Source organism: Octopus bimaculoides, chromosome 8 (assembly GCF_001194135.2).
Source record: "Octopus bimaculoides isolate UCB-OBI-ISO-001 chromosome 8, ASM119413v2, whole genome shotgun sequence".
Lineage (NCBI taxonomy): Eukaryota > Metazoa > Mollusca > Cephalopoda > Octopoda > Octopodidae > Octopus > Octopus bimaculoides.
In genome coordinates this window covers 43,994,422-44,006,666 of record NC_068988.1, presented here as the reverse complement: position 1 = coordinate 44,006,666, position 12,245 = coordinate 43,994,422, and the positions used below count along the sequence as shown (strand labels likewise).

Here is a 12,245-nt window from a genome sequence, read left to right as displayed (position 1 = left end):
GGGTCGTCAATGTAATCAACTTACCTCATTCCCCTAAAATTGCTGGCCTTGTGCCAAAATTAAAACCATTATTGTTATCATCATCTTTTTAATCAAGAGGGAAGTTAGTGCTCAAGACAGGGTCTCTGAGATTAGTGAGACGAAAGGAAGAAAGTCTCTTCAAACCTAAACTTGGCTGGAATATGTATAACAGTGGAAACTCTACTAAAAGCATCCAAGGTACCAGGTGGTAGTGTTAATGCAGATCTATAATTAAATGTGTTCTAGCCATGGTCGTCCCATTTCTTTTCAGATATAGTGTATCTAAGATTTCCAGTGTGTTCCTTTCCTATTGATGACACTAGGTTGTGTGTGATATGAGGGAAACTGAGACCACTAATTCTAGCCATTTGATCAACTGCATAGTGATTTCCTCATTGACTCATGAGGCTTTTTAGTTAAACTTGATAGCCTTTTAAACCTACACTTGCTATGTGAACTCAGGGGAATGGTTGACTGCAAGATTGAATATCTAAAACATGAATGATGGCAGCTGCTTCATGTAGTACCAATCTCTAATGGTAGAGAGAACTAATACTTATCTCTAACACCTAACAAAGCTAAGGTAATGTAGAATCATTGTTTGTGTGTGTGTGTGTGCAACAAAACATTACAAGCCAGTGAGGGAGCCTCGGTCTAGTTTTTTCTGATCCACTGAAAATATGGACTAAATCTCTCTCAAAAGCCAGAAGAACACATTAGACAGTGTAATCTTAAATGCACTATGTCTAGATAAAATATAGGATCATTATAGCTGGAAGAGGTAGACCCAGAAAGACATGAGGCAAAGTGGTGAGAAAGGATCTACATGTGTTGGGACTCACCGAGGGGATGACAGGAGACTGAGACACCTGGTAGTTTGCTGTGCTTGAAAAGACATATCAAGCTAAGCAAAAGTGTGGTTGACCTTGCATATGGGCTTGTCCCTTGCAACCCTCTCCCGTTAAGTATCCCTAATCTTGCGGGATCGTAAGTGCTGGTGCCAAGTAAAAAGCACCAAGTACACTTTGTAAAGTGGTTGGCGTTAGGAAGGGTATCTATGGCAAAACAAACATGGAGCCTGAACAGTCCTTGAAACTGTCCAGCCTATGCCAGCATGGAAAACGGATGTTAAATAGTGATGATGATTGGCTAATATATGAAGTTGAACTAATATAAACTTTGTGATGTGAACAGATGATAAATTGATTGTAGAAGGTGCACTCCTTGGAAGTCTGTTGGGACAAAGTACCTTGGTCAGAGTTGAAAACATTGGCGCTCATAGATCTGATGGTATAAGTTTAAATTAAATGGGGAGAAGTTGTTGACAGATCCATCCAACATGTGCCAAACAACAAAATAAACATTAAAATGATAATGTATCATGTCTTATATTAACTTTATTCCTATTACTTATATTTTGTTTTACAGTTCAATGGTCTTGTTTCAGTCCAGCAAAACCGCAGCCAACCTCAAACTACAGAATTCACATTGAGATCTCGGTCAGTCTTTCAATAATCTTTCTGTTCCTTGTTTATGTCCACAACTTTCAATTTGAATTCATTCATTCTTTCATTGCTTCATTTATCATCAAATGCAGCAGCATCATTGTCGTTTTAATGTTGCCTTTTCCATGTTTGCATGGGTCAGATGAGATTTGTTGAAGCAGATTTTCTATGTCCAAATGCTCTTCATGTCACCAACCCTCACTTGTTAAGAAACAAGGTAATATTTTTCTACTATCTTTCAAACATGGATAGTACAACAGCTGGACATATTTCTGTGGAAGATTGCAAACAGAGGGCAGGTTTGTTTGCAATTAGTACACAATTTCAAGACAAGGAAACATGAACACACAAACCTGCAAACATAAATACTCCTCTCTCTCTCTCTCTCTCTCTCTCTCTCTCTCTCTCTTACACATACACATGACAGGCTTCTTCCAGTTTCATCATCATCGTTTAACGCCCGCTTTCCATGCTAGCATGGGTTGGACGATTTGACTGAGGATTGGTGAACCAGATGGCTACACCAGGCTCCAATCTGATTTGGCAGAGTTTCTACAGCTGGATGCCATTCTTAACGCCAACCACTCCGAGAGTGTAGTGGGTACTTTTACGTGCCACCGGCACGAAGGTCAGTCGGGAGGTACTGGCAACGGCCATGCTCAAATGGTGTATTTTACGTGTCACCTGCACAGGAGCCAGTCCAGCAGCACTGGCAATGAACTCACTCGAATGTCTTTTCCATTTACCAAATCCACTTGCAAGGCTTTGATAGGCTTGAGGCTATTGTAGAAGACACTTTCAGTGGCGTTGAACTCAAAACCCTTTATAGACATGAAGAAAATAGTGACTTCTCTACCACACCACCATACCTGTACCTATTTTTATATATTTACTACTAATCTGAGAAGCTCAATGGTTTCATGGTTAAGATAATAGTCTAGTGACCTCATTGTTCTAGGTTCAAATCTTACAAGAGTCATTGCATCTCAGCAAGGCATAATTCTGTATGCTCTAATTTGCCACTTTTTACTTTCTGATTGAGTGATAGGAAATGTAAAGATATTTGCTCTGACCAATAAATCAATCCATCCATGCCAATATGAGTGAAACTGTTGTAGAACATATTGTAACTAAAGTTGTAACATTATACATTGTTTCATCTTGCTGAAATGCCAAGGAATGAGTATCATATATTCTAGAGAATTTTATAGCTGTGTGGTTAAGAAGTTTACTTCTCAACCACATGGTTTTGGGTTCAGTCCCACTGTGTGGCATCTTGGACTAGTGTCTTTTATTGTGACCTCTGGCCGACTAATGCCTTGTGAGAAGGCCTGATATACAGAAACTGAAAGAAGCCCATTGTGTGTATGTGTGTGAGTCTATCTCCTTGCTTTGACATTGCATGGCAGTTGTAAATGAATGTCATTGTCATACAAGCAGTGTGATTTTCCATGGGGGTAAATATTATGTTGCTTGGAAACAGGTGAGGGTGGGTGACAGGATGGGCATCTGGTTGTAGAAAATCTGCCTCAGTAAAAACTCCATCTCACTATGAATGCATAGAAGAGAAGACATTAAAACTGATGATGATGATGATTAAATGATGTTCTGTCCAGAGGCAGAGGAAGATTTATCTTACATCATCTCTGTTGTATTTCTGGTACAGAACACTTTTTCTAAATTACCTCAATTCATCTGGTTGTCAGTAAAATGATCTGTGAATGTTCTGTGTTAGACCAGTGCCCAATTGAAGGTGGGAAAATTTCAGCAGGAAGGTTGTATTAATTCATGGTTGGCATTGTCTCAATTAACTTACATTGAGACAGGCATGAGTGTTGTGATTCTCATTTTTGTTATCTAAAACCAGTTCCAAGATATTGAGTAGAGAACATTATTGTTGTATTCACAGATTTGACTCCTGTTCTCACCAGTTAAGCTTTTCATCTTACAGTTTTAATGATAATGCGTTGTATATATCTTTTATCTCATACTTGTTCCAGTCATTAGACTCTGGCCATGCTGGGACACTGCCTTGAAGAATTTTTTGTTGAATGAATTGACCCCTGTACTTGCTTTTTATTTTTTTAAACCTAGTATTTATATCAGTCTCTTATGCAGAACTGCTAAGTTACGGGGACATAAACACACCAACACCAGTTATTAAGCAGTACAGTGGGGACAAACACAGACACACACATAAATATATATATATATATATATATATATATATATATATATACATACATACACAAAACCGACTTCTTTCAGTTACTACCAAATCCACTCACAAAGCTTTGATGTCAGCCTGAGGCTATAGTAGAAGACACATTCCCAAGGGGCCATGCAATGGGACTAAACCCAGAAGTATGTGGTTGGGAAGCAAGTTTCTTATCACACAGCCACGTCTGCATCAACACACACACACACACATCAACTGTCAGTTAATTTGCTCTAATGTTAGTTTCACACAGTTACCATGTTTCCCCAAAAAACCTGGTCTTACATTAATTTTGCATCCAAAAAACTCACTACGGCTTATTTGCGGGGGGGGATGTCTTATATTTTTGCAGAAAATATCCAAGAAAGACAAAATAAGTCTCATGTCCTCATGTAAAAGGAAAAAAAATTGTAAAAAGGAAACCCATGTTTTTTGTTATCAAAAGTTTATTTATTTGCTTATTGTTTTTTGTCACGTACAAATATTTTGTCTTCTGGAATATCGTCATAAATCATCAAACCCCGAACTTCAGACTGAATTTCTTGCAAATCCATTTCTGTAGAATCATAGACCCCAATTTCTCATGTTTGGCAATATAACTTTCCTTATACGAACACTTTTGTCCAAGTACCTTGCTCGTAGTGCATTGGCAACACAACTGTCAGTAATTTTATTCCATGAATTCTTCACCCAATTCACAACTTCTTGGAGGTTGGGTTTGACAAAGTTTCCACACTGATTTCTCTCCATTCTATGTTCAATATATTCATTCAATTCCATCCGCAAATAATTCTTGAAGGGTTAGTTTATTACAAGATCTAATGTTTGTAGATACAAAGCCATTCCCGTGGGAATCATTATGTGGTCAATTCTTCATTCAGAAAGGAAGGTTTCCATATCCTTTGCGCGATGAGTACTGGTCGAATTCTAGACGAAATGACCTCTTTGAGAATCACGTAAAACAAATGACATAGTTAAATAAACCCATTTTCTTATAACAGTTTGTGTGCACCAAGCCTTTTCCATTTCAAGGACATAAATTCCGCAAACTATTTACTCTTTTTTGTCCTTTGTGATGATAAGCTGTGGGACTTTTGTTCCATCAAGAACTCTTGCACTTTCGTAACCTGTTGAGGCAACGTAGATTGACGAGGCACCTGTCTGTTCAATTGTCATTTTAGATCCTTGGCCTGTAAATACTGCAGTCTCATCCATAGCAATTATATGAGAGAGATAGTATTTAGAAAATTCGATGCCTTCAACAAAAGACTTGAATGCAAGTGCACATTAAATCACTTCAGCATCCTCCAGTTTGAACAGTGTTGTCGATCTTCTTAGCGAGAGCTCATATCACCGAAGGAAGTTATCCAACCAATGAGGTGATGCTTTGAATATCTCTGGGGGTATATCCAACTGTGGTGCCATTGCAAGATGCGATTCTTAAGTATCAGCCCTGCGTACAACCAAAGCCTTTGTTCTTCTGACAGCAATCCATCCCGATGTGATATCTTCCAGCTCCGAAAATAACAATTGTCAACCTGATCCACACTTGCGCTTCTTAGTACTTACCTCGCCCACCTGTCTGCTGAAATTATCGTACTCTGCTCGCCATTTTCGAACCATTCGGAGATCCAACATCTCCTTACAGAAAGCCGTAAGATTCTTGTTATGTGACTCTTCCACAGTTCCTTTCTTTTACTCCACGGAATAAATCTTTCTTTTTGCACTCATCTTGCCTGGGGGACAAGGGAGTCAACTCCGTGCATGCGCACTTGACGCAGACTTTAACCAAGCTGCGGTAGTTGGTTTATTTTGCAAACATCACATAGTCTTGCTAACAAGCCGATGCATTTTTGACTAGGTCTTATTTTCGGGCTAGGGATTTTATTAAAAACATCTTGAAAAATTATGGTAGGGCTTATTTTCGAGGAAACACGGCGTATATTTGAAGTATGCGGTTGTGCTCTTTCGTATGATAATGTGGCTGGTTCTCCATGATAGAAAGTCCAGGGAGCGAACTAGGTTGTTGTAAAGGGAAGTAACTCAGTATTACTGTCTTCAAGGGTAATTACTCTTTGAGATATTCACTGCTGCCGCCGCAATTTATGAGGGCTGATTCTGCATCTGCACCCATAGTCTTGCACCACTGTCTTCTACAGTTCTCCAACATTGTCCGATTGATCGCAGTTACATACGTAACTTGTGTGACTGCTGTTATTTCTACAAACCATATTTGAAAAAATCCATGTATAGATGTAAACAAGTTGAAGTTGCTGCATCATACTGCTGGTTTCTTAAAAAGCCGATCGCTGTGTGTTATTAAAGAATGTAAAGAATTAGCTGAGAGAAGAAGTAAAGGACAAATCCGTATGAGTTAAACCACGTTGAGATTAAAAGAACTAGGCAAACAAAAGCTTTGGTATTTTAAGCATGTTAAAACGGTAGACAGCCTAAAAAATGTTGACCTATAGAAAAGTATTTAGGAAAGGCAAAGAGGAAGGAATAGACAAAACACTTAGCTTGATAGCATCATAGGAATAACAGGATTGAAAGTACTATAATTAATAAGAAAAGAAGATATAAGGGAATGGAGAAAAAAACTATCGCTTGAGCCATTTACACTTCAAATGTCGGAGGTTGCAGATGAAATATTTATCATGAGATAACAAGTTCGATCTCGTTATCTGTAGAATACTCGGTCATATATTCTGCAATACAAGAAGTTGGTAGTTCTGTTGATCAAAATCGAGACATCAGGAACAAAATAAATTGTTTTGCAGTTATGTTGTAGAAAGTAAATAGAAACTTGTAAAAGTTTTACAATCCCGAAGTATTCAATTACCTACGAATGTTGGCAAACACGAGCAATCGACTTAGGAGTTATTTCCCTTTGTGTAGAGTTAGTTCCCTTCGCTATACTATGCTGTTAGGGTATTTACAACACATATAGTAAGCTACACAGCTAACGAAAATGCCTGTGCACATTCTATAGAACTGCTAGAAATAGTAGTCTAATTTCCCTCAAATCACAGCCCGTCATCTTTAAAAAAAGCAACAAAAGATATATTTAATAATGTAGTTTCTGGTACATGCTCTTTCAGTGCTGAGTTGGGCTTAACAATGACCAAGTTCTTTTCTTCTCAGTTGAATTACTGTCTCACTTGTTTCAAACATTAGACTGCGGCCATACTGGGACACTGCCTTGAAGAATTTTTAGTCGAAAGAATCGACCCCAGCACTTATTTTTAAAGTCTGGTACTTATTCTGTCTATCACTTTTGCCAAACTGCTAAGTTATGGAGACGTAAACACACCAGTCCTGGATTTCAAGCAGTGGTGAGGGGACAAACACAGACACAAAGACATACACACCTAGTTCCCATCTACCAAATCCACTCACAAGGCTTTGGTTAGCCTGGGGCTATACTATATTGGCTGCCAGTTTTCAAACACTTCTGTAGCAACCAGGGATGTGCCTACTTTGAATAAAATAGATTGATAGCAACATTTTCCTTTCATGGCAAAATATGTACCTAATTCAATAAAATTATGAAGGTTACCCTGATTACTATGCATAAAATGCAAAATATTTTATTTTTTTGTAGATTAGGTAGGCATAATTCGTCCCTGCTTTTCAATCTCAGTATCTAGGCTATGCATAATGCTGCTGTAGTACACATGTCGTGTACATTCCTACAACAATGTTTCCTTTATGTGCTATAAAGGCAGATGTAAATCTGCTTACAACTCTGTCACGTGCCTGTGTTTTGCTTATTTTTGTGTTTTACTGCATAAAAGTCACCAGTTGCCTACCCTGAGTAATCACTGACAGCACGTACTTGGTAGCAGTGTATGAATAGAACTTTGATATTACTAGTGTCAGTAGTAGCAGTGGTATTAATAGTAATACTGTTGTTTCTGTTTAACCCTAGGTTGGCTCTTATCAGACAAACTCATTAGTAAAGGTGTTCCAGCCATAACAATCCCATCTTATTTATCTATGGCTACAATAGCCAATGTTTATTATTATTATTTTATTATTCTTTATCTTTTTTAGTCACTTTAGATTTGAGAGAAATTCAGCTGTTATTTCTATCAGGACAAAGGTCACTCTCGGTTATGATGCTGTTAATAGGAGAGGTGGCATCAGTTGAGGAGACAGTGGTAGTATTAAGAGTAATAGTAATAGTGGTGGTGGTTGTTTTAATAGTTGTTGCACCAGTGATGTTGGTAAGGGTTGTGATGAGGGTACTGTAAATGGGGTGTGCCTTTATGGTGGTTGTGAGGACAGCTGTAACTCTGGTGGTAAGGTAATGATAGTAATTGTAAATGAAAGACCCATATGATTTAATTAAAAAAACTTCTTAAAATCGATGCATATCGCTGAAGTTTTCTTCGGTTTCTTCTTCACTTTGTGCTAAGTTCCATGAACTCACATGTAGAAGTCCCTACCTGATTCTATAGTAAAAAAAAAAAAAAAAAACCCAGAGGAGAAGAACAACACCTTTTCCAAATAACAGTTTTCTATGCACATCTTGACCACAAGGGGTTGGCTATATCATTATAATATTTAAGTATAACAGAACCATCAGTACATAGATAACTGAAATGTAAATAATTAGAATCAATAAAATGTTGTAATGATCATGTGAATTCGACATTGTGATTCCAGCTCACTGTTTTGAGATCAAATCTACTGTAGGAGTTTTTGTGTATTTGGACAGAATGCTTAATTCTCTGTGCCTTATTATACCTAGCTTTTGTGAAAAAGTGTCAGATTTAGGAGTTTTTACATTATTTACATTTGACGGATATGCATAGTGGTTAAGAGCATGGGCTACTAACTCCAAGATTCTGAGTTCGATTCCAGGCAGTGACCTGAATAATAATAATAATAATAATAATAATAATAATAACAACAAGAACATTGAAAAGTACCTTAGGAATGAGAACCCAGGTTCGAAATTTCCCCATGACACCTGATGAAGGCTGGAGAGTATATCAGCTGAAACGTTAACAACAAACAAAATGAGGACAAATATCCGTCAAGTGTAAATAATGTACATAATTCCTCATCTCTTAAATATAGAACTGTATTAGGAGTTTTTGTTTTGCTTTCAGAAATAATTTCATTCAATAGTGTTTACTGTGTTAGACTTGCGTATTATCCAGATGATGATTTATCTTTCAATCAATTGAATTCATGGAAACAGAACCATGCACCAAAATTAATATCTTCTAGAATCTTAGACACTTTGCTTGTTTTGTAGAAGACTATGTCATAGTAAATATGTTTATTGAAAACTATAACAAAATTAACATATTTATGGAAGACTACAGCACCATAAACATATTTAGGGAAGACTAGAACATAATGAATGTATTTATAGAACACTAATTACAAATTAACACATATGGAATGCAGTGACAGTGAATGTTTATGGAAGACAGCAACACAATATCATTTCTGAAAGACTAACAAAATATTGTAGTTATGGAACACTAAAACACATTAAAATTCTTATGGAGGCATATAACACCATGGAAATATTTCTAGAATGCTGCAACACTACAAACTATTTATGAAACACTACAGCATGATATCATATTTATGGAAGACCACAACTCAATAACATATTTTTGGAAGCGTTCTTCCATAAATTTGTTTATTACAAAATTGAAAACTGAAGCAATTAATTTTAAAATTAAAAAGTACAATTAAATTTGAAATTAAAAAGTACAGTTTTTTATGTCGTGTGGTTAACCTTATGTTTAATTTTCATTTTAGGTCAGTTGGGAAAAATCTTGCCAACACATCATTCAAACTAGAGAAACTGGCTTTGTGTAAGTAACTACTGACATCCTGTCTTTCCAAGTAAAAAATGATGTTGAGATAAAATGGCTGCGTGGATGAGCTATTGGACTATTTACTCTGAAATTTTGAGCTCAGATCTACTGCTGGTGTTTTATTGTGATTGTTGTTTAGCTTAGGTTAGCTGTGATTAAACTGACTTATGATGAAAGGTGTTCCAGTTATAATGATCCCATGTTTTATCTAGACATAATGCATTTAAGATTACATTATCTAATGTGCTCTGCTGGTTTTTGAGAGAGATTTAGTTCATATTTCTAGTGGATCAGAAAACTAGATCAAGGCTCCATTAGCTTGAAATGTTTTGTTGCACACACAAACAATGATTCTACATTACGTTAACTTTGTTAGGTATTGGAGATAAGTATTAGTTCATGTGGGAATGTTATGGGAATATTCAGCCTTAGATCAAAGTCCACTAGTCATTTTGCTCTGCTCTGGTTTCAACACCAAATGTATGGCTATTGTCCTTGATCTCAAGGGATTTTCACCAATATATAAATGTCTCTGGAACCAATGAAGAGCTAAGAAGAGTCAATAATTATTACTGTGCAGTAAAACCTTGATGTCTCTAAGAATCCAGTCCCAAAGGAATCTTTCTAAGGATTATTATTTAGCCCCGGATTCATGGTGTTGAATAGATAAATGAGAACTGTCCTCTCCTCTCGGATAAGATGACAATCTATAAACTATTGTATTATTAGCAGATTTGGTCCCTATTCTTGACATCTATAAAACCAGTGTTACTTACTTTGTTTAACAAAGAACTAGAAATAGCAATCATGTCTTCTTCAAATTGTATGCTGTTGTCTTTAAGCAGAAAGGACACTAGATAATATGGCCTTAGATATAATATGCTTCAATAAAAGACAAGATGGTTATGACCAGAACACTTTAACCTTTATGTCTGTTGGATCAAGGTCGACCTCATATGATCACAACATAGATCTGAAAGACTAGTATTATATTAAAGACCAGTCTTATATTCATCAATAATTGATTAAATAATTATTTGTATTGTGATTATCCAGTTATATCTGAATATATGAAGCAATAATAATAATGATAATAATAATAATAGTAATAATAATGGTATCAGATTTTGGCACAAGGCTAGCAATTCTGGGGAGGTGGTGAACTGATTACATCAACCCCAGTGATCAACTGATTACATCAACCCCAGTGATCAACTGGTACTTATTTTATCAACTCCATAAGGATGAACAGTAAAGTTGACCTCAGCAGAATTTGAAGTCAGAACATAAAGATGGACAAAATGCCACTAAGCATTTTTGCCTGGCATGCTAACGAATCTGCCTGCTCACCACATTCATCATCATCATCATCATCGTTTAACGTCCGCTTTCCATGCTAGCATGGGTTGGACGATTTGACTGAGGACTGGTGAAACCGGATGGCAACACCAGGCTCCAGTCTGATTTGGCAGAGTTTCTACAGCTGGATGCCCTTCCTAACGCCAACCACTCAGAGAGTGTAGTGGGTGCTTTTACGTGTCACCCGCACGAAAACGGCCACGCTCGAAATGGTGTCTTTTATGTGCCACCCGCACAAGCCAGTCCAGGGGCACTGGCAACGATCTCGCTCGAAAATCCTACAGGAGCCAGTCAGGCGGTACTGGCAACGGCCACGCTCAAAATGGTGCATCTCATGTGCCACCCGCACAAGAACCAGTCCAGGGGCACTGGCAACGATCTTACTTGGCTTGCCGGGTCTTCTCACGCACAGCCCATTTCCAAAGGTCTCGAATAATAATGTCACTGTTATTGCTACGCAGTCTATCAAGCAGTGTTTGTTTGTGTAGTTGTACCATTACAGTTTGAGGTGTCATTAACTGAACTGTTACTGGCTTCTGCACAACTAAAATTTATATTTTGCTTGCTTGTTTTTTTCAAAGTATTTCTCTTTCATATCTTGTAGGTTAGGTTTACTGTATCTTCTTGCACACAAGTCAAATTTTTCACATCAAAATGTACATCTAAAAGTGGTAAGTTCACTTGTACACCAAAACACTTTTGGAGGACCAAAAATTCTCTATAAAATGTAGCAGGACTTCCAAAGACAGTGATGTTGTTTAAACGTTCGCACAAAATACTATATCAACATGTTTGCAAGGAAAATACAGTGTATAGAATGTTTAATAACTGTTTAAATTAATGATTAACACCTTAACAATACCTATAACTGTTTCGTTATTCTCTGTTTTTTTAACAGTGGTTAAAAGAAGTTCAATGTTTGATAACAAACAAGGGGACATTGAAGAACTGATTTTTATCATCAAACAAGACATAACAAGTCTAAACAAACAGATAGCTGCACTTCAAGAGGTCAGTTTTAGATTTGGTCAAGTAGCCTTACTTTTTATATTCGTTATCCTTTTGTTCTTTTACTTGTTTCAGTCATTTGACTGCGGCCATGCTGGGGCGCTACTCTTAGTCAAGCAAATCGACTCCAAGACTTATTCTTTTTTGCCGAACTGCTAAGTTACAGGCATGTAAACACACCAGCATTGGTTGTCAAGTGATGTTGGTGGGGACAAACACAGACACACAAACATATACACACACTTACATATATATATACATACATACATATATATATATATATATATA

General features: G+C 37.0%; 1 protein-coding gene across 3 annotated transcripts in view; it reads left to right on the top strand.

Moving 5' to 3' along the window:
• Positions 1-12,245, top strand: part of LOC106868264 (syntaxin-5) — a 51,662-nt gene that overhangs the window by 29,091 nt on the left and 10,326 nt on the right. For all 3 annotated transcript variants that reach the window (XM_052970076.1, XM_052970077.1, XM_014913449.2), the window contains exons 3-5: positions 1,450-1,520; positions 9,532-9,587; positions 11,848-11,960. In XM_052970076.1, coding sequence (XP_052826036.1) covers positions 1,450-1,520; positions 9,532-9,587; positions 11,848-11,960 — 240 coding nt within the window. The remainder of the gene's footprint in view (positions 1-1,449; positions 1,521-9,531; positions 9,588-11,847; positions 11,961-12,245) is intronic.